This window comes from Dermacentor variabilis, chromosome 6 (assembly GCF_050947875.1).
Source record: "Dermacentor variabilis isolate Ectoservices chromosome 6, ASM5094787v1, whole genome shotgun sequence".
In the NCBI taxonomy this organism is placed as follows: domain Eukaryota; kingdom Metazoa; phylum Arthropoda; class Arachnida; order Ixodida; family Ixodidae; genus Dermacentor; species Dermacentor variabilis.
Window position 1 is genome coordinate 175,635,774 of NC_134573.1, and position 26,197 is coordinate 175,661,970.

The 26,197-nt window shown below is 49.6% G+C and overlaps 1 protein-coding gene across 10 annotated transcripts in view; it reads right to left on the reverse strand.

Annotated features, from left to right (window-relative positions):
• Dys (Dystrophin) overlaps positions 1-26,197 on the reverse strand; it is a 532,460-nt gene that overhangs the window by 92,319 nt on the left and 413,944 nt on the right. For all 10 annotated transcript variants that reach the window (XM_075696880.1, XM_075696878.1, XM_075696876.1 and 7 more), the window contains 2 exons: positions 21,291-21,469; positions 17,164-17,353 (listed from right to left, as the gene is read on the reverse strand). In XM_075696880.1, coding sequence (XP_075552995.1) covers positions 17,164-17,353; positions 21,291-21,469 — 369 coding nt within the window. The remainder of the gene's footprint in view (positions 1-17,163; positions 17,354-21,290; positions 21,470-26,197) is intronic.

Consider the following 26,197-nt stretch of genomic DNA (forward strand, 5'->3'; position numbering starts at 1 on the left):
GCTTCACTCATTAAACCGCGAATGGCTGTCACTCGCATTTGTAAAGAACGGGGCCCGTATTTACAAACCGCTCTGCTCTTACGCTATAATTGTTCGTAAGAGCAGAGAGAGAGAAAAAAAATAGACGAAGTGGTAAAGGTAGGGAGGTTCGTTAACTAAGGATATGACCGATTGGTTACCTTACACTTGGGGAGGAGGAAAGCAAGAATAGAGGAGAAGAAAAAATAATAGAGTCAGTCATTGTAAACAGATTCGCCGAGAAATGACCGCTGTCACAAGCACTCGTCAAGTACAGTAGCCTTCAAGCAGTGCAGAACGGCTTTTGCGGCAATTTGCATGCAAGAATGCACATGCCATGGTCCCAGTATCTTTTCCGCCGAGAGCGCCCCATTATCTAATCGGCTGAGTTTGGCTTGTATAGAGCGCGCCGTCGAGCGTCAAAGGATGGGCAATGACACAGAAGGTGCTCTAGAGTCTCATCGCACCCGCACAAATTGCAGCCTGCACTGTTGGCCATTCTTATTAGGAATAAATGGGAATATGCAAATGCGACGCCCAACCACATAACAGATAACTACATAACAAATAAACAAAAACAAAACAGAGCTATTCAAGAACAAACACCGATCTGTTTTGGAAAAACATAACAAGAGAAACTCAATGTAATAAATGAGCGGGCATGCGTGAAGTGAAATTGTCCGGCGCCGTCAAGAACGGGAACGAGTTCACACCTACATCAAAGCGGAGGATCAAGAGGGGAGTGCCTCGAGCGGACAGGCGCGCGGCAATTTTGCGTGCATTTGCGGGCTTCTTTCACGTTCGGAAAAACACTCTTGTGCAGCACGCATTGAGAAACAGAAAGCTGTATCGGGAAGCTTTCATGTTGGTTTACAATTTTCGCATCGACACTTTTCACGTAAATGTAATATTTGAGAAGTTGATTAATTAAGAATAATTATGGAATTACATTGAATGCAAAAAATAATCTGAGTATTTACAAGTGACGGCAAACAACATTACCTTCGTTCTATTCAGCTACGTGGTATCTGTATATTTTTTTAAAGTTTGGCTCAAGTTGCGTGAGAGACTCGGTACGTGCAGCACAGTGCGTTATTCAGAAGATATCAATTGTAAGAAGCGCATAAAGACGGGCGGGTTTCGACTAGGGGAAAAGAAACAAAGAAAAAAGAATATTCTGTGGCGATTTAGCGGTAAATGTGAGAGAAATGCGTTCGCATTACGTCGCACCTCATTGATGTCTGGGATGCATGATTTAAAACGCGTTCACCATCGCGCGGAACAACGAAAGACCAAGGCTGGCAACACGGCCACTAATATATATCGAGAAATATACGGGTTAAGAGCAGAGCTATTGCAGAATTTACGGGAAAGAACGGTAAGTGGACGTCGACAAGAAGTGTTTCGTAGCTACGAGAACCGTTGAATTGACGATACCAAGCCACCGATCGGGAACGCGCTTGCACGCAAGTTCACGATAGCACGCTAACAGGCACGCGACGACGATAGAATACGTCGCGAATTTCGCTACCGGCGCAAACGAAGAAATACACGAGAGCAGGCAATTTACGTACAGACGCGAGGACCTGCGGAAACCGGCGACGGTGAATAACACCGCCCCCGCGTTCCTTGGTTCGCTATCGAGCGCGGACCGGGGGAAACGCGCGCAGAATGCACACAACAGGCGTGTCGGCAGCTCAAGGAACGAGCGGGCGCGCGCGCGTCACGCAAGCGACCGCCGCTCCGACAACCAACCGTGAGCAAACGCCAGAAACGAGCCCATCGAGTGGCAGCGAGAGGCCGCGGAACACACGACGGAAGGGCGGCCGAAAACAAAACGCGTCGGTGCACGCCGTGGGGACGCGCTTCCTTTATTTATACCTCGACGGACGCGTGCGTGCAAGCTTCTGAGCCCTCTTCGTGCGTTTCACTCTCTCTCGCCCACTGCCATACTCTTAGTGCCGTATCTGTACATAGCGCTACACCAATACCGTGCAGCAGACGGGTGCAAAGTATAGACGTGGCGCCCACTTTGCAACAGAGTCATAGCGCGCCTTCAATACGCGCTTTTGAAACACTGAATAGTCGGACGGCAGGCGACACAATTTTTGGTTCCCGAACGACGATTTGGTAAACAGCTAGTGCGGACTGCTAAGCTTGCGTCACGATCACTACTGGATCAACGTCAGCTAACCGTATGAGTTTACCGGGCACCATATGTTTAACTGGTCACGCGTTTAGTGAAAGCAAGACCGAACGAAGTGACGTAACGCAAACACAAAATCAAGTGACCGCATTTTACGACTTTACACCGAGTCGGCGCTACGTTTGCGCCCTCTCACTTACGCATGAACGGTTACGTCCCGCCGACTAAGCCCACACACAACATCAATTGTGAATCGGTGGGCCGAGTTTCCTCAGCCTATAACTTGCGCAAATAATGACCGTCCGAAGCTTGGGGCCAGCGCCCGCGGGAGGCCGCTGATTATATGATGCCAAGCGTCGCTTCCGTGACGCTGCACGCTTCACAAGAACTCCAGGGCGCCGCCGGTGCGAGACAGGCACGGCGAACCGGCACCGCTCACGACGTGAAGGGAGAACCCGCAATGAAAGGGCGAAGAACCAAGTTGGCGTACGGGGAACGATGAAGAGCAAGCGGGCCACGGGAGAGCGCGGCGTCGGGGAAGGGCACGCGCACGCACGCAGTCGGCAGATTCTGTGGCAGTGAACCTCGAAATTAGATGCCGATATCGGTTTCGCGCTCGATATCGGCTTCTTCGCGACGCGCAAAGGGGACGCGGGGATGAAGTCTGCTGAAGAGGGGTTCAGGAAGGGAGGACATGTCTCGCTTGATGTCACTCCACTATTCTCGGCCGTCTTCAAGCTTACCGTTTCGTTCGCGCACCGTCCGGGCCGAGGCACCGCCCTTGTTCTTTTGTGCCACGGTTCCCACCGTCTCCCACAGCCCGCCGCGGTTATGGCCCGCGAATGGCGTGTATGCCTGAGAGTGCAAATCTTTCTATTTTCTTTCTTTCACCTGTATAGGGATTTCTTTATCGTTATTCGTCGCTCGATTTGCTCTGTCATTGTGCGCGGAATTCATCGTGTGCGGTGCGACAGTTCCAAACACAGGTGCGGATTACCGTCGCCTTTCTTTAATGGCGAGCCCAGTGAGCACAGCATAACATCTCGTGCAATTCAGCCGCTTCGCAGGTAGCCTAAACGATATTTCCGTGAGGCAAGATTTGCTCGGTCACAGAGTAGTAGGATAAGCTAGGTCTCAAATCACATCCTCGTGCCTTGGCTCCAATGCGCTTTGCAATGGCGAGCAGCGAGTAGGACTAAGCCGTAGACTGGGAGACAGAAGAGAGTGAGTGCCAGGAGCTATCGCTACGGTGATTTCCTACGACGCAGGAGTGAATTCTGACAGCGAAAGCAACAATCACTCTCGTGCCAATATTACTACGAGTCTCTACAAGAGAACCGCAACGGCACGAGAGAAAGAAGACAAATGCGCAACGAAAACACGGAGTATATACAACGTACATGTCACGCAGCCCGACGAATCCGCTGGATACGGTTTAAGCGTTGACATATAGGCAGCTAACGCACGCCATATGGTCATAACGTATATAATACGGCAGACAGATGGGCAAACAGAAAAGGCCACGAGAGAAAACCCGCGCCGCACGATTGCATTCACAACAATGGAAAGGAGAAAGACCGCGAATAGCCCATCGTGCGTTCCTGCATCGCGCGGTTGAGTGGCGCAAACCGGGATATTACACACACTGGTTCGCGCACCGCCACTACAGCCAAACACAAAGCAGGAAGAATGCCGGAAATGCAGACTACGCACTCGGAACACTTCCCTCGCGCGTGTAGCGCGCTTCCTTGCGTTTCCGCTTTTTCCGTTTCCCGGCCAACCGAGGCATTTTACTCTGACAAGGTGCGACGCCACATCTCGGACTATCCGCGGCCGGACACACTCTGGGCGTCCTTCCTTCCCGTGCGATGGCATTCCGGGAATTCCGCCGCAGCTGCGGCCCCTACCCCGAGACGTGCGCCCGCTTGATGGACAGCGTGGTGCGCGAAATGGACACGACCGCTGCTGAAGTGGTGGGCTTCTCTTGCTCGACTCGCGTTGTTGGACTGCGCCGAGTTTCGGCACGTGAGCGGCGTGCGTGGAGGTTGTCGCGAGCTCGCGTGACCTGCTCGCTGATGTGGTGAGCGAAAATGGCCGCTGCATAACGCGCTTCTGTTACCCAGACCTGGGGCCGAACACGAACGCGTGAGAAATACTGGTGGACAGCACGTCCTAACCACACTGGCGCTACTGGCAATGTTAGGTGTGCGCTCCGCTATTACGTCAGTTCAATCCTTATAACGAGAAGGCGTTACAGACACATACAGGCCACACGTTCGAGCCTACGCATGCGGGGCTTGTACGTTTAAACTTGTAGGCATTGCACGCACGATACTTATCCTTGGACAGTTCTATATCAGTGTCTCTGCTTTTGCATCGACGATACTATAGACATGTTAACGAGATTCCATTTGGTATCGAGATGAACAAGCAAAAATTTAAACCATAGGAAGCTTCGTGCAAACCGTAACCGAGAGAGTTCTCATACGTATTCATTACCGCACAGTGGAAGTAGAGACACACGTGACCGAGTGCTGCTCTAAAAAGTGGTAAACAACGAGTTGCAATGTAGCAACTTCATGAACTGCAATACAGTCGCAGCAAAACATAGACGGAGTTTATTTCCATGCAATGCACGTTTTAGAGGCTGGGATGCACGTACGAAATCTTGTCAAGTTAAGAGTCTAGATCACCGAACATAAAACAAAAACAAAAAGGGAGTGGCGCTTCTCGAGCGAGCACTATTAAGTTACAACGTTACTTGTTGGGCTGGCTCCTCTCCGACGCTGGCTCTTCGAAACTCTTGGGACGTACCCTCCTTTCCAAGCCGTTGCCTACTTTAAAAGTCGCAAGGAGAAGTAGTGCAAACGATACGTCTCTATCCTCAGAGCAGAATACCAAGTCCAGAACTGTCCAGAACGCTCTTCGAATTCTACTTCCTCTACGTTAACTTTTTTTTTTGTTTTCCCTGTTGAATTACACTTCCCCGACAACGGAGACAAAAAAGTATTCGGTCCCGAGAAACTTCGAAGTCACCTCGGCTGTGACCTCTCAGAGATGTTCGTGATCGGCGACTTTCACTGTTTGCGCTCGCCTTTTCTTTTTACGCTTGAGTTCAACGACGAAGATGTCGGTTCGATACAGAAGGACCATTCTTCATTTTTCAAGCACGGGCCAAAGAAAATATGGATTCGACTGCAGGACGCGCAGTCATCCTCGAGGGTGGTTCGAGTGAGGAAATAATTGTAATAATAATAATAAAAAAGTTGGGGCTATAGGAGATAAAACGCCACGAGATCGAGAGGGATGTGCGCGGCGCTCCTTTACTACCGCGGCTTAAGACCGGGCTGGAAACAGCGCGCCGCGCTTTTTCCGAGCTCCCCGAGGTCGTTGAAACTGCTGCGAGGACCTGCCACGGGAGGCGTGATTCATTAATCACAGCGTCGCGGCCCGAAAGACTAAGAAGCTTGTGCGCCTCGCGGAGCGCTATACGCTTCTTGCTTTAAGTATTGCGATACGGAGGAGGATATATGGAGGGACCTGGACGGCGTCCTTAGAGCAGCACCTCTCCTTTCTCACGTCCACGCGGCAGCGTCCAGCCGCCATCCGCTTATACTCCAGCGCTGACGCGCGATAGCTCACGTGACCGCCTTGAGCGAGACAATGACGGTGATCGTGCCAAGGGGATTCCTCCGCAGATACAGTAACCACTCGCTCTCCCCTTCAACCCACGCAACTTCTCACATTTCCTTTCTTTTTTTCTAAAGTGTTAAGGACTTTTACAGAAAATTTTATGCGTTCGTTCGGCTTTATTTAGCATCATATATGCGTCACATGATGCCAACGGCACATAAAAGATGCCACAAGAGCGCCGCTTGACGGAGATACATTACATAGCGTCCACGTCACCTCTTCTTTTTATTTCTACGTCACAAACAAACGCAAGATCACGACGCTGCGCATTCAAAAATTCAGCGCGTCCACGTATATAACAAGAATCAGAATATATATATATATATATATATATATATATATATATATATATATATATATATATATATATATATATATATATATATATATATATATATACACCAATTACAACCGACAGGTGGAATAAAGAATTCGGACCAACGAAACAACGCATGCCGTCCACAACTTCTTGTTACATTCAGTAAATAAATGAAACATTTCGTTTTCGATTCACAGGCCCCGCACACGAATATGGTCACAGTTTTGCGCACTGCGCAGCAACATGAAATTAACATAATCGGGAATCACCGAATCCATGCAACCATTTTCATGCCCACTATAACAGACTGCAGTAGCACGAATTTTGAGGTTACAGAGAGCAAATGGCAGCATTAACAGCCAGATATAGATCGATGGCGGCACTCCAATGCTTTCGTAAAGATAGTACATAGTTCCCGAGCCGCAGCGAACTAAGTTCACCTACAAGTTCAGGAACAGTTATACAGCATTATGACGAAAGAACGACCGCATCCACACTCGCGTACGCATTCAAAAAAAAAAAAAAGTTCGCGCTTACAGTCAGCAGACACCGGTCGAAGCACGCCGGGCGCAGTGGATGTATAGCCAGCCGAAAGTGAAACGCGGTCACTGTGACGTCAATCATGCGCCCCTATAGACGTGACTCCGCGCACAGCACGTAAATCGCTGGTTCAGACGGGTGGCCCTATACTGTACAGGAGTTTCTAACGAAGCTTCAGCAACACTGCCACCCCACCTGCCACCCACAGAAAAAAAAAAATCGCTGAAAAATGCGAGTGGTCGCTCGCAGTTTTGATCACGGTTCACGCTTGGCTGACAGCTTGCGCACTCACTTGCTCGCTTATGCACGCAGGCAACAAAGCAAACGAACGAAACGCCGAGGCGGACTGGAATGGTTGACAGGCCTTACCCGAACTGGGTGCGAATACCGCCTTAATACGAGAAAGCATAAACTATTGTGTCTTCGCAGGAAAATCCTTTCAGCATCTCTTCCACAACGAATTAACACCCGAAATGACATACCAAGACCTCCCGAAAAGCGTGATTTTGTTTTTTCAATGCAGCGATTCTTGACTTATGTTGAATGTCAAAAACGAACAAGAGAAATCTACTACACTGAGTCGAACGGACGGAAACGTGCCTGTTGTTAAAACGCCATAGTTTTCAAACCTAGCGCGGAGGACCATGTTGGAAGGCTCCCTAAGGGCAGCAGTTGCTTTTAAAACGTGTCGCGTATATCTATATATATATATATATTATAGGGAGAGAGAAAGAAACACACGCGGGAGAAACGGGATAATAGAAAGCAACAACGACGACGAATATACAAAACCAGCATTGAAGGAGTCCGACAAAACTAAGCGGAGGGGGTAGACGGAGCGGACGCAGTACGACAAACTGGCTGGCAACAGCACGGGTGAAAAGCAAAAAAACCGAAAAACGAACAAAGATGGAGAGGCGGCAAAAGAAGTCGAGCACTCGGACGGGCGATCGGCGACAGGCGGCCACGGGAGGCGAGAGGACGACGAGGTTGCTGCTGCGCCCGGCAGGCAGTGGCCGCTCGGTGATTGCGCCCGGCGCTGTTATCGGATTAGCTTGATTATACTGACGCGCACTGACCGGTCCGATTGAATTACGGACGAAGGCCGCGCCGACACCGCTTGGCGGTCCGCCAGGCCGGTCCGCGTCTCTTCTTATCGCCATGTTTCACTCCTTCCACTTGCGGCCGATATTTCGCGCCAAGGGCAATTCTTCCCACACGAAACGCGAAGGAATCCCGCGAGAGATTTCTCGGCCACTTTTTTTGGCAGCAATTCCTGCGCGGGAAGTTATCCAGGATGGGAGTGGTAATATGCAACAATTTTTTGTCCTTCGATTATAATCATTCCTTATCAGCCATCGCGACGAGTGGCTGATTCTTGGCGATAACAGAGAGCTGCTGGCTTCATGTCAGCCCATGACAAAGGTAAGGAAGAACAAAATATGAAAATAATGTTACACAACAGGACCCCAGAAGGGTGGGTGCCGCAAAGTACACAGAAACTCTGATGACGAGGGGCGTGCACGCACGAATTCAGGTGTTTCTTCTCTCTCCTATTTTGGCTGACACCCTACACAACGGCGCCCTTTCTAAAAAAAAGAAAGAAATGCATACCTGTTGAAACTCGACCTGGCGTCAGCTGATCAAGGCTTGAAGTCGTAAAGCTGTACGCATGCAAGAAATGACCGTGATGACCGGGCTGGTATGACCGATCAGGACAGCGAGGGCGCGGGAAAGTTACGAATCGTACTAAGCGCGGTAAGCTTCGTGCATTCTGCCCCTCGGTCGTCATGCGACGTCAACTCGGAACTCCATCGATGCGACGAACCTCGCCGCTGACTCATTTGGACTAACAGAGGCAGGTGCCAGTCCAGACTGACTCGTGGTCATTCAGAATCCCTCAGACCTGTACTTGAGTCTGAGTTCGGCGACATATCCTGCTGTAGCAACGCGCACGGGTCCAGCTTACAGTATGATCGAACTACAGGCACATCTGTGTGCAAGAAAGGCCGCCAGAATAGTACTCTGCTTATCCTTCGCGGTATCTTTGCGTTTCTTTAATGTTACTTCTAATGCTGCAGTAACTTATGCATAGCCGTCGTTTTTCGTTATGACGTTCGTCTGATTAAGTTCTGTTCCGAAACGAAATGCTACAGCTCTACGTTTGGCGCTGCTATCCTTCAAATTCTCGTCAACGGCTCCTTCGAATTCTTGTGAGAGCCCAAGTGATGGGACCGGCACTATCGCACCCCTAAAAAATGTAAAGCTAAGCAGTCATCTACGACGCATCTGTGAGAGGGATAAGCTCCCAAGCGATTGGGCCATGCTCCCCTATAAGCAGGCCTCATGAGTGAACGAGATTTCCCTCGGCTTTATAAATGTTCAAAACTCTCCGCCAAGTTCTGCAAAACTCCCCGCCTCATGCTTAGCTCGTAAGCCAGCTCACGCCTTGAAGCACTGCCTTACCGGAAAACTTTAAACACCTCGGGATAAGCTCGGTGCAGCCGCGGCACGCAGTAGAATTAACAGCGCCGCGACCGGATCACTCGCGGCTCCTACGGCGAACTGCGGGAAGGTAACGACGACGATAGTTGATCACGGGAAGGGCTAAACTGCGTTCCAAAAGAACCAAGGAGTGAATTTGGGAAGTTTAAAGAACTTTTAGTCAACCACAGCGGCCGAAATGCGAATAAATGCTTTGCAATTCGTGACGTCACGCTGACCTAACGGCCCTGGGGTTGTCGACTTGAACTTCAAAAATAAGACTTTGGCCGTCACTTTCTTTTAATACTCGGCCTATTACCGCTATATCAATGAGCTCTTGAAGAACGCTTTACATACTTAAACTGATTCAATGTTTCTCATTAGTGTCCAGTTAAGTGCCAACGTATGAGAGAAGTGAGCTTGGAGACGAGCACGACGACGATACGACGGCTCACACGTTAACCTGGATTCAGAGGAACGCCGGCGGGTCGCTGATTTAGCCTGCAGAAAAGCGTGATGTGGGTCGACTACAACGAATCACGCCGCTAGCAGATCGCCTGCGTCGCCCCTCTGTAGGGAGTGATTGGGCCGCCGCGAACCCCCTCTCGCTCGTCCACAAACTGTATCGGCAATCCATCCCGTCGTGCGAAGCCAGCTTTTACGAGTGTCCGGTATTTGGCGGGAACAAATATATATATTTTTTTTCTTCTGGCGACTTCTAGCTTGCGCCAAGAAAACGTCATGATACGCAAGATAATAAACAAAATGAAGACACGTACGACCAACGAATGTTTAATGTTGGATAACGTAGCCTGAACAGCTATGGTTATAAAAGCTATAAAAACGGACCATGCGCTAGCAGATTACGAAGCAACATCAACAGCGTTGTTGTTGTTAAATCGTTTATTAAAAAAAATCATAACGAGTTTCCGCCCCCCGGGAAGTGGATCCATCAAGGCGGCACCATCAGCGAAAATCAACGAAAATATAAGAAGGCAGGAACACGGCTGCAGGGCACACTGATTATAGAAAAAAACATTATGCTTGTGCTTGCTCAGGTATTTTCCCTGTCTTCATTCATATACGTTGAGAGAGAGAGAGAGAGAGAGAGAGAGAGAGAGAGAGAGAGAGAGAGAGAGAGAGAGAGAGGAGTGATAAGGTAAAGGCGTGGAGGTTAGTCAGGCTGAGCACTGTGGGCTAGCCTGCATTCGGAAAAAGGGGAAAGAGAACGGAGAGTTGAGGGAAAAAGTTCAGAGTAAGCACAGACACGCACGCAATGAAGCCTTCATCGATCGGTTCGTTACAAGCGGTCATATATAGGCTGGTGCATCTCAAGAAACGCCGCCACGATTTTGTGGCTTTGTACATCTCGTATACGTTGAAGTAATTACGAATGCTTGTTCAATTGTTGCGTTCGTCACTGCTGAAATGCCCCCACAAACAACCATACGGCAACCAGGGCACCACTCAATCCCGAGCCGTTGCCCTTTGGCGGACAGCTTTGCCAATTGGACGCGTAAGTAACTGACGCCAAATGAAAGCGGCGCGGTTCTATTGGAACAAGGCCCAGAAACGTGCGAGGACAAAGAATGGAAAGGAAAAGGCCGTAGCGCAGGAGGTAGGCCTAGCCTCGAAGGCACCACCGGCCCACGGGCTGAACCACGCGCCTGGAGTCGACGTAAGGTCTTGCGCAAACAACGGCTCAAGAGCTTTATGGCAGCGCCGCAGCTTCGAGGCGCCTTCCAAATCCCGCCGAAGGCGACGCCTGTTCGCGAAGTCGCAGAAATCCGCAGGAAGAACGTCACACACGGGCTCCGGGCGCAAGGGCACTCGCGCACACGTGTGGCGCTACGAAGCCGGGCGCAAGGAGGCAAGAACTTCGCGGCGGACTCAAGAGAGCGTGGTCGTGGCAAACTCGACGAAAGTTAGCCGGGGAATGCATGACCTGATCGAAGAACACTGTCCGGCCCATACTGCTGGGTCGGTGAAAACGTGCGCGTGTGTGGATCTCCAAAATCGGCAGAGCTTGCCGGAAACTAACATTCAAGGACCCCTATGAGCTCCAAGAAATTTCTAGCAAACTGGAGACTCATGTCTGGTTAACCTCCCTGCCTTTCCTCTTCATTCTCTCTCGCTCTCTCTCTAGATGCTTCTGAGGACCATCGAAGATGCTGTTCCGCATATTAAAGAGTTTCAACGTACGTCGGCTACGAAGTATGAATTAGTAAAGTAACAGATTATATTGATTAAAGCAGTTTTTATCCATATACTTGCGCACAACAGTCAGGCTGATCTGAAAATTTGAGGAAAGTGCTTGCCGTGGCCGCAAAGCGAACCCGTCACCTCGCGCTTAACAGCGCAACGCTCTACAGAAACGTCTTCAGAGGAATGCGAAAGCAAGAAATGATTAAGTACAGAATCAGAATAAATGGCAGTTAGGCCATCAAAATAAACGATGCAAGGAAATCTGAGTTTGCAGTATTCAAAAGTGAACAACGAATACTGCCCTATATAAGTTTCAAGACGGCGGCTGAGGACAACGTTCGAGGCACCGCGACGCTCCATTTAACGGCCACACGTCGCGCATGCGGCCCCGCTCGACTAGGCAAGGCAGCGAGGAATCCTCCCGGCGAGCCGCAGGGAGCCACGAAAACCGGGCCATTTCATTAGCAATGCTCGCATAGCGCAAGCGTCCGCATCCACCACTGAATTCCTCCGGCCTCTTCTGAATCAGCAGCACTTCCGCCTAATCGACGAGTCGCCTCCCAAAGCGGGTTGCGGTGATGCGAGGAACGGGGAGCGGAACATCTTCCCGGGTGCACACAAAACGGCGAGTCAGGGGGCCGTTGGGCACAGCACCAGCCGATCGGCTGCACGCAGAACAAGCGCGGGAAGCTACTGCGGCCACCCGTTAAAAGTGCGCAACCTTGCGGAACATAGAGATCTGGTGCAAGCTACGCGGGAGACAAACTCGCAAAAAGGATTCGCGATTGGCCAGCGCCTTTGTTAACTTATCATTGTTTATCGTGCTTGGACAGCGCGCGTTAAGGCCCCAATTAAAGCTTCTCCTGACTTCCCAAGCTTGACGTGATAGTCCCCTCCGGCACGTTCTATACTATAGCAGTAGCATGTACCAAACTGCACGCAATCCTAGCGCAGCGGTGTCTGTAAGGGCATACGCCAACACGTACGCACAGGACCTGAATCGATATAGGCATCCCCTTCCGCGCCCTCCTGCAAGCATCCCGCCCCCTTCACCAACTGTCTCCTTCTCCAGCGCCACAAGCTCGTTGCGCGGCGGTGGAGGGCCAATGTTCCGCTCGAACCCGAAAATGTTTAATCTATTCTTAGCACGACGCCGAGGCTAACGAGCGAGCGACGCTGTAGCCGGTAAAGGGCGCGTATTCGTAATCGTGCGCGGCACTTGCTGCCAGCGCGTGGCCACCGCTGCGCGCGTACAGCGGCATAACCTTGTACGGCGACGCCGCCGCTTGGCATTGCTAAACACTACTGAGCAAACCTTCGTCATCAAGCCGACGTGTCCCCGCAACCGAACGCTTAAAATGGTCCAGAGGCACGTTTCTAGTGAACGGAATTCTGTGAACGTGTTCGGCTACCATCCCAAAAGTCGTTTTGGGAGCATTTCTTGACTATACATAAACTTACGACGGATCAGGGCCACGATGAAGTAACGCTTCTATGCTACTACTTTTCGCTTCTCGCCTGCGGTCCGAGCGGCGCTCTGCCCACATTGTCAGCGGGACCAGCCGGCCTGAACAGTGGATGATAGTAATAGGAACATTTACATTATACTAGCCCAGGTCTCATATTGACGATTTTTTTTTAAATCCACGAGATTGCTTCATCGCTGGCAGACGATAGCGATCGGTGTGAAAACTAGATCATCACGTGAACAGCCAGTGGCGGGCGATACTTATCAAGAGTAGTAAATAAAATAAATAAATAACTAAATAAAGTTATAAACTTTCCCATCGGCTCACGCCACCGAATAATTGACCCTCTGCCTTGCGACCACCACCAGGCAACACCGGACAAATCACAAAACACAAACCGCACGCAAGAACTGCCTGTATAGGCATATTAGGCAATCCTGGCACCGAATGGCATGACAGTGAACGTACCAGCCAACAGCACACCGCCATTGCGAAAGGGGAGCGCCCAAAATCCAGGGTCCACACGACACAAAGCCTTTCGCAAGAACTAGAGGTTTGTACGAAAGAACAGCGTCCAATCGATATAGCGAAGAGATGATCGAACGCAGTAGCCTAAGGCAAAATGTACTCAGACGAAAAAGAAATATGCGAACTCGTACCCTGGCCCAGATACGCATTGCGTTGCTTTCGCTATTGTACCGTTTCCATGACAACTATAAAATGCAGCCCATCATGCTACGTTGGTTATAGTTTCAGAAAACTGAAACTAGAGATTCCTTGGAGTCAATCCCACAATACTTCACAGCGCTTGCGCAACCTTACTTGGTTCAAATTTATCGCGTTCCATTCCTAAATTAACAAAGTCGGAATCCAAACGCCTCGGTTGTAGTTTATCCGACATCAGCACTTGTACGAGATCAAGAAGGTTCGTCCCACCGATTCGACGGGGACGTGTTACTGGTATTACCAACTCTACTCTTAGGTTCTCATACTTATTCTTTATTTTCCTAAATCCGAGATGCACGTTTGAAAAAACGGGGAAAGCACGTTTCTTTTCTTCGTTTCGCAACATCAAATGACCCTTTTTCGCTAAAGAATTGACCGCATCACCAATCCGTGCAACCACGGTTAAGACCACATGCATGAATCAAGAGTTTAAACCTTATGGTAATATTTCCGTTGCCTTCGATCAATTACCAAATGAGTCACGTAAGAAGACATTGCTCAAGACTGTGTCAGAGTGATTACCGAAGATCAATGCGCAATCGATACCATTAAAAGGTCAGTCGACCTCCGTTTTCAGCGAGGGCGCCTAGGGCCTCTGTTCTTACTTTCCTCCTTTCTTTTGATCAATATTCAACGTGACAAGGGAGAGTTATCGCTAATGTTGCCGATGCCAAGAAATTAGGCCCACTATAAAAACAGCGATAAGTGAAAGTAGCCAACAGGAGCGCGACGTGATGCTTCCCTTTGTGTACAAGTGAACAACTCCCTAAAAAATCTGCTTTCAGCCGCTGCGCAAATATGCATGTTCTCGCAAAATGAAAGCCGGTGTTGTGCCCAAGCGGCTTCAAGCGTAAGAAATTAACGTAATCAATCCGTGTCGATATTACCAGCTGCCAAAGTTGCTCATGTCATGGGCAGCGAAAACAGAAAAATGAAATGCGCGGATAGCGACTAAACTTTTCATCGCGGACAACAAGCTTACTCTGCATGTAGGCAACCGTCATGTTTCCTACAAAGATCCCTAATGGGAGCTTAGGCGCTAGTGTCAACGGAAGCTGCAAGTTCAGGGGTCCAGCCAGCACGTGAATGCTGGGCAGTACATCGATATGTCTAAGCTTCGCCCTTCTGTCTTCGAACGGTACTGTGACTTTGCAAATTAATCACTTTCAACAAAATAATGTATCGTGAATGCAATAATTCGCGGTGATTACGTAGGTGTACCGAGACTAACTGCGTCGCTGTGTTTAGAAAACTGTGAGTGCTTGAAAATTTTCATAACGTCACAAGAGCATTTGGAACCTCAAGCTCGAAGGTGAGACAAATCCATGTGCTAAACATCATGCCCATTGTAGGGGTTGAGGACGGACTTTGCGATGAAAAACTTCGGAGGTTTATTTTACATTATTTACAGTGAGATGACAGTCAAGTAACCGTCGTACAGTCATTACGGGCCGGCAGCAACTCGGACGCTGCGGCCCGCGGCAAGAAGTTCGAGAGAGGTGAATCCGGGAATGCTCTAGGAATCTCTGGAATCTCTGCAATGCTCTGGGTTCCCGGCCTCTCTTTTAAGCCCTTCAATGTCTGGAAGACGCGTCATGTTCGGCCAATGGGAGAGTCCGCTCAGATGACGCCATTTTCGGCCAATTGTAGGCGCCCGTGCGGTGGTGTCACACCCGGTGGCTCCCTGCGGCATTGCCTTGCTGACTTGCAATGCGCTCTTCAAAGGCGGATGGGGGCGACGCTTGGGCCCCAATTGTCCGAGGGCCCCCTACTCCCGGCGGTATGGCCTCGCTGGCTTGCAAATGCCCTCTTCAAAGGCGGCCGGGGCGACGCTGCCAGACCTTCCCGGTACATCACAGCCGTCTGGCTTCGGGACTCACGTTACCTGGAACAGTGCCGGGCTATCCCTTCGTTTTCTGGAAGAGTCAAGCATTGAATAGCTCCACCGGCTGTGGGGCACCGCCGACTTGTTTGCACGTGTCGTGCCTCCGGAATGTGGCATCCGTGCTCCTGCATTCCTTACTAAGCAGTGGTGCGATTCGATGTGGTCTGGGGAACTCGAAGGGGGCCTAGAAGAAGGTCCCGTATCGAACACCATGTACAACTGAACAGGCGCACCAAGAAAGTTGCCTCTAGTAATTTTTGTACCAAACTATAGTAATAGCCCGTAGCTTCCGATATCGAACGGGCGCAGATTTCTGAGGCCACGACAGATCGTGTAGTATTAGCCTACGCGAGCACGCCAGCAGCGAACGGCGTACTCGAGCGTGCTATGAAATAGCTCCTGGGTTCGAGATATTGAACCCAGGTGTAGCTGCTGGGTCGGTCCGTCGGATATATTTGCGGATATACTGTATATACGATTGTTCCGCATAAACAGAAACAACTGCGCGTTTATACCAGTCACGAGATATTTTGCCTAGCAGCGCATGTAATTGTGCATTTTTTATACACAATGTCTTAACTAACCTTGGATAGATAACTTACTAGCAGAAGACTGTTGAAGAAAGTTGCTCGGGGCGTTGAGTCACGCCTGCATGTTATACTTCCCCACGAACTCTACAGCTATTTTTATTCCTGGTGTTCTCATCCTATCTTTTTTCTTTTTTTTAAAGCTAATACTGAATTGCGACGGGCACTCGTTGATGTCACTACACGACGTGCAAGTACATCTCTCGACAGGAATAGTGCCCACAGACATGCTGCTTTCCTCACGAGAGATTACGTTCCTCCGGGCAGTCATCCCGCGATAAAAGTGATATGCTCGAAAACGATCGGTATCGACCCAAAGTTGAGAGGTTGGTGAGACGGACACACTAACAAAAGGAGCAAATGAGATAATGGAACTCTTTTTTGTACAAACTTCCACCGTGAAAGCAAGCACACACTTTTTTGATAACAAGGCAGAGCACGGTCGGCGCTCCTCGAATCGAATTCCACTGCTCGAATTCTCCAAGGTGCCAAGCTACGAGCTGACCAGACAAACATTTACACGCATTGGCTCATGAACAATGAGTGTTAGAGATCACAGCTTCAATTCCCACACGAGGAAGGCCTTAACGTTTCCATTTGTACACCCCCATGTGCCGCAGAGCAAGATCCTTAATTTTAAAGAAAGTGCGCTATTGGTACTAAGCGTCGTCGTGCATTATTGTGGAATACGCGGATTGTGGAATACACTGCATTATTAGCGAAGCGCGCACAACTTGATTAGACATGCTTGTATGGCTACCGAATTCGCGACATAGTTCAAGGCATTTCCGATACAGCAAGCGCGTATCACGCGCGTTGCTGATGTTGCTGATGCGCGTATCACGCGCATCAGCAACACAACAATGCCAATTCTTCCAAAGCAGTCACCGGTAAGAAGTAAAAGAAGGCACCCAGCGACAATCCGAAGAAAGCACTCTATATAATCGCGCAGTTGGTACTGTTCCCGTAGTCGTTCTGTAAGATGGTCCTCGTCATTTGCTAGGACAACGAACAAGCGCATGTACAGGGACCCCCTATGTAATCACCCCGAGGTTAGTAGAGTACAGAAAAGGCATGCCTCCGGCACTGACCCTGATCCTGTCCTGGAAGCTGCACGAGTGGTGCACGTCGTCGCGCGGTCCGTAGCGGTCGGCCTCGGTCTCCAGCACGTCCAGCGTGGCTTCTTCCTCGGCCAGCCAGCCCAAGAACCGGTCGAGCGCCTTCTCCAGCTGGTGCATCGAGCCCAGCGCGGACTGCAGGGCCTGACCACGGTTCTGCACGCTGCGTTGACGACACAGGGGGTCCTCGTTTTCGCGCGCTCAGTTCTCCTTCGACGAAAGTGCACTCGACACCCGGTCGCCTCGAGCGGAGGGGGTGCGCCGTAGTTGACAAAAACCGAACGGTCCTCGCGACAGCTGCCGCAGCCACTCCGATTACGCTGATAGGACAACGTATACACTGTGCGTCACTAATGCCGTGCAGCGTTACGAATGTTATGGCGTTGGAGCCATTTAAAGAGCCAAACTCGCCAAAGCGTTGAGAAATAACAGCTAGCTGCAAACTGCCTTCGTATCCTAGCAATCGTGTACTAGTAGTACCTCATTGATACCTCACTGAAATGGCCAATTCGGATTCGGGTTTGTTCTTTATCCACTACGACGAATAGTACAAGTAGGACGCGTTGCAGCTGGGAAGAAAAGAACTACCAAGACACACTCGGGCGCAAACTCGCAACAGCTACTTTTGAAGCTCGCGAGCGTTCTCATACGACGCAAAAAGGTGTTCACTGCGCATGCCCAAGCAGCAACAGCAATAAAAACAACTTCGACGACCTCTCCGTGCGTTGACAGATTAACAATCATTGTAGCTAACAAGCTTATTCCACACGCGTGCGCTATACTTAGAAATGCAACTGTTTAGCAGACAAGGGAATCGACGCTGTGCTGACTCACATGTCTTCCAAGCATAATAGAGAGTTTTAGATTCGGGGACGCAAGCGGCTTGCGTAGGCAAGAACTAGGGGCCACGGTACTGCGCATGCGCAGACGCCGACGTCTGGGTCTCCGCACGCGCATGCAGTACCGACGCCCCTAGTTCTTGCCTACGCAAGCCGCTTGCGTCCCCTAACCTAAAAATCTCCAATATGTTCTTTGCCTCTATAGCCTCCCTCGTTAACTGATTTCTGCTTCTTTCAAATTCCGTGCAGCCATGGAACATGGGCTCACAGCCGCAAGCCTTGCAGTGCGTAATGTGATAACCTGCCGTTTTATTCTTCACGCTCTATATGTGCTCGCGAGGAGTGTCATTTAGGCAACTGACTGTCTACCGCACATAAAACCATCGATATGATAGCGGTAGGCTATATCGTCATCCCATTGAGGATACTTGGTGCGTTGCTTCTCGTTGCAACGTTTACTGACAATGCACTATGGTTTAGTCATCTTGCGGAGCTTACCAAGCTTATCGGGTGCCGACAGAACCACTCTTACAACGACGCATCAATCAATCTTCTTAAAGCAGTGCGATACCCTATGGATGTAGGGATCACCGCTATTTCTTCTTTTCATGACCAGTTGCTGGTACCGCTGACACTTCGCGTTCTTAAGACGAATTTCAGCTAGAGAAGCCAGTATATGCTTGCGTCGAACGCGCTATAGACAGTATGAGGTGTGATATCATTTCAAGGAGAGACCGGACTCGCAAGCGAACATTTACTTGCACGGTCACCGGTCAACCGCAACACAAATTTGGCACCACTTTCAGCTTCCGCAAATCTGCAGGATTTTGGTGAGGCCAAGTATGGAACGCCGGGGCTGCGAGCGAGAATCCCAACACGACATTTCTGGATTGCTAGTCTCCTTGCGAGATCGAGCACCAGAAAAAAAAGCTTGCACTGAGATATCTCTGCACTCACACACACTGAACCCAGGTCATGTGCGGCTATAAAAACTGGAAGCCTACATAGCTTGTTGTAACTACTATGCGATGTGTGTTGACACAAAGAAAATTAATAATGGCCCCAAGGTAATCAACTTAGAATGTTTCAGTATATTTATGTTACTACTTATTGAAACTAATGGCTGCACTCTAACCGCGTAATGGCCGGGTTGTGATGCGCAATTGTATAGTTGCGTGAAGTTAAAAAAAAAAAAAAGAACGCACCCGAGCGTTTATAATCGCATGTATAGCTTCAATTTATGTGCCAGGATATGAAACGCACAGTGGCAAAATAGCTAAATATATTTATTTAATAGCATGCCCGAATGCAAATTCAGTGTTGGCTTGAGGAAAAAAATATGAGAGTGAGAACACCAGGAATAAAAATAGCTGTGGAGTTCGTGGGGAAATATAACATGCAGGTGTGACTCAACGCCAGGTGCAACTTCCTTCTTTGCCAAATCATAGCGACTGCGAAAATTGCAGCAGTGAACGCACCTAACTTGATCACTAATTTGCTCGTTCCCTCTTTCGAAACAACACGGATGTCATACAACTAGGGCAATGCCGTTGAGTATTTGGCTCCGTGGTGCGCGTTCACGACGCCAACCTGTGTGTGCAAGGCACAAAGCCTAACTTGTGAGCCTCCGCCAGTACACGTCGTAATCCTCTTTGGCCTCCAACAACCCCTTTAGGCATTCGTAACAGAGAAGCCGAGATTACGGTGAATTTAATCACGGCCTGGGTGCCCTGATTGGGAGACGTATGTGAAACCTCAGCAATGCACGCGGTCAAGCTGAACACACGTGCTGCATAACTTAAGGCAAAGCGCAATAAAAAACAAAACAAAAAACCACGAGGACAAGAGAAGGAAACGAAGAGAGAGCGCTGTGTCTGTTCCCTTCGCTTGTCCACGTTTTTTTTTTTCGCTTTGTCTTAAGTTATGCAGTACCAAGTAGCCCACCAGTCTGTTCTCTTGAACACGTACTGGTGTATGCACCTATCCGACACTACCTTCCCGTTCACACCGCGAGAAAGATATTTGAAAATTTTATTTCGCCATCTCCTACAGCAATATTAAATTTATTTAATCAATCAAATTCTGGGGTCTTACGTGCCAGAACCACGATATGATTATGAGGCATGCCCCGCAATGAATAACTTCGGATTAATTTCGATCAACTGATATTGTTTAACATGCACGTAAATCGGGCGTTTTCGAATTTTGCCCCCATAGAAATGCGGCCGCTCGGCCAGGATCGAACCCGCGACCTCCAGCTCAGCAGAGCAATGCCATAGCCGCTAAGCTACCGTGGCGGGTGTCTGCCACCGGAAGACTTCTGTGAGCAAGTTACAGATACATAAGCAGTTAACCACTGGCCAATTGTCAATGCTAGATCCAATGCTGACAATTCCGGCTCCAGCATGTACTGCACACGGTCAAGCTTTGGATTCCCGTGTCTTTTTTTCTTTTTTTATTCAAGAGGAAAACGAAGTAACCGAGAGTGAATGCTACAGAAAATAATAATAATAATAATAATAATAATAATAATAATAATAATAATAATAATAATAATAATAATAATAATAAATTATGGGGTTTTACTTGCCAAAACCACGACGCGATTATGAGGCACGCCGCAGTGGGGGACTCCGGAGATTTGGACCACCTGGGGTTCTTTAACGTTCACATAAATATACAGTACGCGGGTGTTTTCGCATTTCGCCCCCATCGAAATGCGAGAATGCAACCACAGTCTCCTCCTCACCCTCAAGTAAGCCATAGCTTCGTAAATAATCAATGTGATATGGCGTAGGCGAAGCGTCGTGAAAGCCGTCCAAGCCAGACGCTCTAGTCAGACAGCATCGCCGACTCTGCTAGACTGGAGCAGTTTACTTCCCAGAAGCGCGTCGAGGCATAAACTTATAGCCCAGTTTTGCGGGAACCAACAAGAGGGGGCGAAAATTGACAAATGATGTGTTCCTGTGCCAACGCGCCCGCAAGGGTGGCGACAACCTGTGACTGAAACCACGCCGCCTTGTTGATACAAGCTGGGTCACGAAAATAAGCCAATTTTATTGGCTAGTTATTGCTCAAAATTAGGTAAGGAATGTCGATGAGTAGAGACAAAAATAAAACAAGAATGAGCTAGTGCAATAGCGCTGGCCTTGCCTAACTTGCGGCGTACCGCTTTGCTGGGTCACACTGCGCCGTGCGTGTCGCCCCCCTCTGGCAGGACGCTGCGTCGTGGCACCCAGTCAAAAGGAGGAAAGGGCGCACCTGACGGTGAGGTCGGCGAAGCGCTGGTTGATGCTCTCCACGGCCGCCATGAGCCTAGCGGGGTCTTCCTGAAGAGGAGCACCCACAGAGTTGGCGCGGGGCTCGGAGGCAACCTTGTGCGCCAGTCGGGTCACCGAGTCCACCGCCGCTTTCCACTTGTTCAGCTCAGCGTTCAGAAGCTGCGGGGAAATAAGCGAGCGCAGGGAGAACGCATATCATCAACGTCTTGCCCGACAACTTGGCAGTCCTCTACGCACACTCGAAGTTTGCGCCAAGAACGGCGGATATGAACTTCCTACGCGTAAAGGCAGTGTACAATCAATGGCAGGATTTATGAAGCCTTAGACAGGCGGGAACGGTTCTTGGTAACGGGTGCCATCCGTGATATCGAACGAGACGACACCGAACACGTTTTTCGATGGCAAACAGGTTTGGCGAACGAAATCCCGACCCCGAAATAAATGTTTTCGTATGGATTACGAAGGTGCTGAATTTCATTTATCATTATCACCATGCAACCCCATAATCTCTCGTTGCTGCTTACTCCTCTCTTCACTTTCCTGATGTTAAGCGGCTGGCCTGAGCTTCATGTCCGAATAAATACTACCAGGTTACGCATAACGACAAATCTTACTATCCCTGTCGCTTACAGGTGAAACAAGAACGCACAATAAGCGGCAGGAGAAGAGGACGGAGGCGAGGAGCTTAGGCAGGGTTGAATCCAGTCTGCTATGTTATACTGAGACAGTAGTTATCAAGAAGGCAAGAGTAAATGGCACCGAGTAAATGCGACAACTCAGACACGTTAGTTTTCAGCGCGTATTTAGAGCCGGCTGCAAAATCAAGTTGTACTGACTAACCGCAGCCCAGAGTCAAACAATTTGCAGATGGATGACGACTGACGCCAGGATTACAAGGCCCTCCGATTCGTGAACGGTCGGTTATCTAGCATGGTTAGGCAAGCAAGGAGCAAATGTCTTGTGCTCGCCGCAGGGATCGCAGTGACCGAGGTCATGTTCTATAGGTCTATAGCAAGAAAGATGCCTCTAGGTTAGAGGCCTCTGTGTCGTACATTCGATGCGTGAGAAGCACTGAATCCGAGAGGAAAACGAACAAATAATAACAGGCACCTTACAGCATAAACTTGAATTCCTGTTGCTCTACACGCAAGAATGTATGTCTTTCAAGCTTTGTGAATAAGGCTTCCGTAGGGTAGCCGAAACGTCTAGCTTTTAAAGTTTTATTTGCTTAGTGTAGGCCTTTCTTTGTTATGTTTCCTCCCGACCAGACGGGCTTTCGTCGAACTCTCGATTACAAGAACATACGTCTTACGAGAACCTATTTACGCAGACCGTTTACACTGAACAGAAAATAAAGTCGCAAACATGAGGTTATGGGCAACATCAACGGCTAACAGCATAGCTTTTAGGCGTAATAAAAAAACAATAAAAGAAGAACGGCGACACTCTGCGCAGTGAACAGGCACTACCGCACATATACACCATGCTCTCTCCTCGCAGTTCACTGTGATTTGTTGTATTTTTGCATTTTTATACCGGCGGCAAGACTGTTAGATGTGTTATGGCGACAGTGCTATTAACAACGCAAGATACCTTTTATTCTTGCGCGTGACTAGACACGAGGGCGCATCGTAACACTTGTCGGTCGCAACAATTATAGTTGTGCTAGAAGCGCTTCGTACTCTGAGACAAAGCCGGGGCACGGTGGGAGCTCGTCGCTTAGTTGGCAGGCCCGTCAGCCTTTTGTCTGTCTGCGATGTCGAGGAACCCTCATTTCTGACAAGGCGCCAACAAAGGACACCATTCGCCCCGCCAAGCTGTCAGTGGCTGCCGCTTTTGTCCCGTAACCGACGACGGACCGAGGCGGTGAAAGTCGGTGAGGAGAGGGCGGCTCTCGCCCTTCACAATCTCCATAGCTTTACGACTGAGAATCGAACCCGCAGCCCTTCATGAAACTGTTGACGCGCACGCACGCACGCACGCACGTGAGCGAACAAACAACAGAAGAGATCAGGAAAGTTTATGAGTGCGAGAGAATTCGTCGCAGAGGCTTTCAACGCATGCAATTCCCAGAAGGATTGCATCAGGCCCGTCAGGCAAACGTAGTTCTGAACAAGCATGCCTCCTGGAGGGGGGGGGGGGGGGGAGGGGTATTTTGTAAATGTCCACCTAGTGGACTGTCCATTTCGGCCACTGCTGTTTCGATGTAGCTTTAAGAGAAGCGGAGACGAGCGGGCCTAGCCAATCGGCAGCGGCTGAAATGGACAATCCACTAGGTGGACTCTTACAAACAACTTACAACTCTTAGAGAACAGAATGGCAGAATGGAGTGAGTGAGTGAGTGAAAGCCCAAGTAGGATATCATACCGGTAATTAAACACGGTGGCGGAGCATATAACTACTCACCATGCAAACTGTGCTGAAATCTTTTGACGCACGACTGCAATAGTGGGACTGTGTGAGGTCTAGTGGGAAAGTTTGGTATTCCGGCAGTACTCGTTTCTGGCTGAGTCCTAAGTCAACATGGCAGCGATTTCGAAAACGCTGACCCCTATGGATCAAAGCAAACATGCGTCGGGCTGAACACTTGTGCCTACTCTCTTTCAAGCGAATATACCTCTGATGCCCACGTAATACTGAAGTAGAAGCGTGCAGGCTTTTTGTTCAAGCAGCTCTACGGCTTTAACATAACCAGAGCGCTTCGCCGGGCCGGTTGTTTCACGTTGCTCGGTTTGCAAGGTTCCGATGTAACACCTAGCGAGAAAAATACGTCACCTCCAGTAACGAATCTTCGCAAGCCGCACGCAAAGCCGCAATTGCGAAGTGACACCGATGAAGTACAATGTCACTCTCCGCTCCTCGTACCATTTTTCTTTTCTTATTGTTTACTCGCCGGCCTTTAGGAAAGGAGGGCTCGAACGAAGTGGAGATGGGACGTACCCCGCCCCAGGCAGTGTCAATGAAGCGACGAGGACGCCCATCTAATAAGCGCCCGCTGTCCGACTTGTCGCGTCGAGCATTAGCGTCGCTAAACACACTGCCTGCCGCCCGTGCACGCTTCTTACATTCGCTTCCGCAACTCTTACGCCCCCCTCCCTATTTTCTGCCTGGCGCCAACATCCCCAACAACAACCGCCTCCATTGCCACCGTCTCAAACTTGGCCTGCGCTTATTTCCACGACGACGAGGCTACAAAACAAAACAAGGAAATCGAATAGCAAAGCAAGGACAGGCGTGTTGAAGTGGGAGAGAAAAAACAAACTAGGCAAGAAAAAGATAGTGTCTCGCCTCGTCGCGTTAACTGAAAGAAATTGCGATTCAAGCATCGAATGTCAGCCTCGCTATTGCTCAGCCTGCCGGCGGCGTCAGTGTTTTCGTTGCCTCTATAGCTGTTTTCGCGGAGGCAAGTTTTTGTGCTCCGGAGACTTTGAGACAGCGGCAATGATCGAACCTCTTGAACGGAAGAATGGCCCGGATGACCCCCTCTCCCAAGCCCTGTTGTTCTCCCGCCGCGCGGCTTTCTTCTCAGCAGTCAGAAGAGCGACGGAGAGATGCGCTTTTCTCCAGAGTTCGTTCACCACTTGTCGCCGCCTGAAATCAATTCCTTTATTGCGTACTTTGTTCTTTATTTACAATAGAAAAGGAGACGCTGGGCACCCATACATGGCGCTGGCAATACCTTGTCTCAAGAACGCGTGATTTAGTTACAGTTATGCGCATATATTGTGCAGCAGAACGAGTAAGAGAATACCTAATGTCTGAATACTATAACGCATACGCCAAGAAAATAGATAAGTTTACGCAAATAGCGTTATGCTGAGAGCATCAAAACGCGACAGACTTGTAGACAGTGCGATCAGCCATCCTAAAGTTCTTTAGGAACTTGTCAACCGACCGCACAGTGCACTGTGTCCTTAGGTTGTTGTCCCGTCTTTACGCGGATTCTTCGCCTCGATAAGTCATCAACCAGCTCACACGTTGACCTTTCAAACGACTGAATTTATCACCAGAAGGATGCGCTTCGGCTTGGGCAGACGCCCGCGGAAGAAGGCACCGGATTAATTCCCGACGCTTGGGGATCATTTAGCGTACGTAGCAAGTTCAGTACGCGGACTTCCTCGCCCTGCTCTCCGCGCAATACTGCCGCAAAAGCCGGGAAGCAAACCAAACACATTGTACACAGCAGCGGACCACCACAGGCGCAGAGCGACATGATCGCAGCAGCGTCGTCAGTAACGTACAGTAACGTAGCGGAGAAGTGCTCATGGCTACACAGAACAAGCGTACGTTTTACGCACGTTTTCGATTTTCTCTGGCAGGAAATGCGGTGCTTCATCGCAACACAACAAACTCTCTCTCTCTCTAAAGGAACACTAAAGGCAAATACTAAGTCGACTCCTTAAATACCATTCCAGAAACCACGTAACGCTTTTTTCGTGCAAAGAAAATACCTAGGTACAGAGAAAATTGCATCTGAAGGATCCGCATACCTTTATCGCAATTCAAGTCTCCCGCCACTTAACCAGGGGAGTGGTGACGTCGCATGCGCCATCACCACCCTTTGTGAGTAAAGCGGCGCCCGACAGACGGCGGTACCGAGCCAAGACAGAACGGCGGATTCACCGCTGCAACTGCTCTTTGATCAAGTGGCGTAGACCGTTCGGGCATTTCGCGAATCATATGGAAGTTGAATTCTCTGCTACTTGCAGTTTGTGCGAGCTTCACAAGCCAGCAAAACCAGCGCAGCACTACGCCATAACTATTAAAACGCGAAAGCGTGGGCGGCGCGGAGTCAAGCGAAAACAAAACCTTTCGACCACCCGCGTCGTTGTCAGGGTTATTTTAATGAGTTTTTTTTTTCTAAAAGTGAAATAGAACTGAACAAGT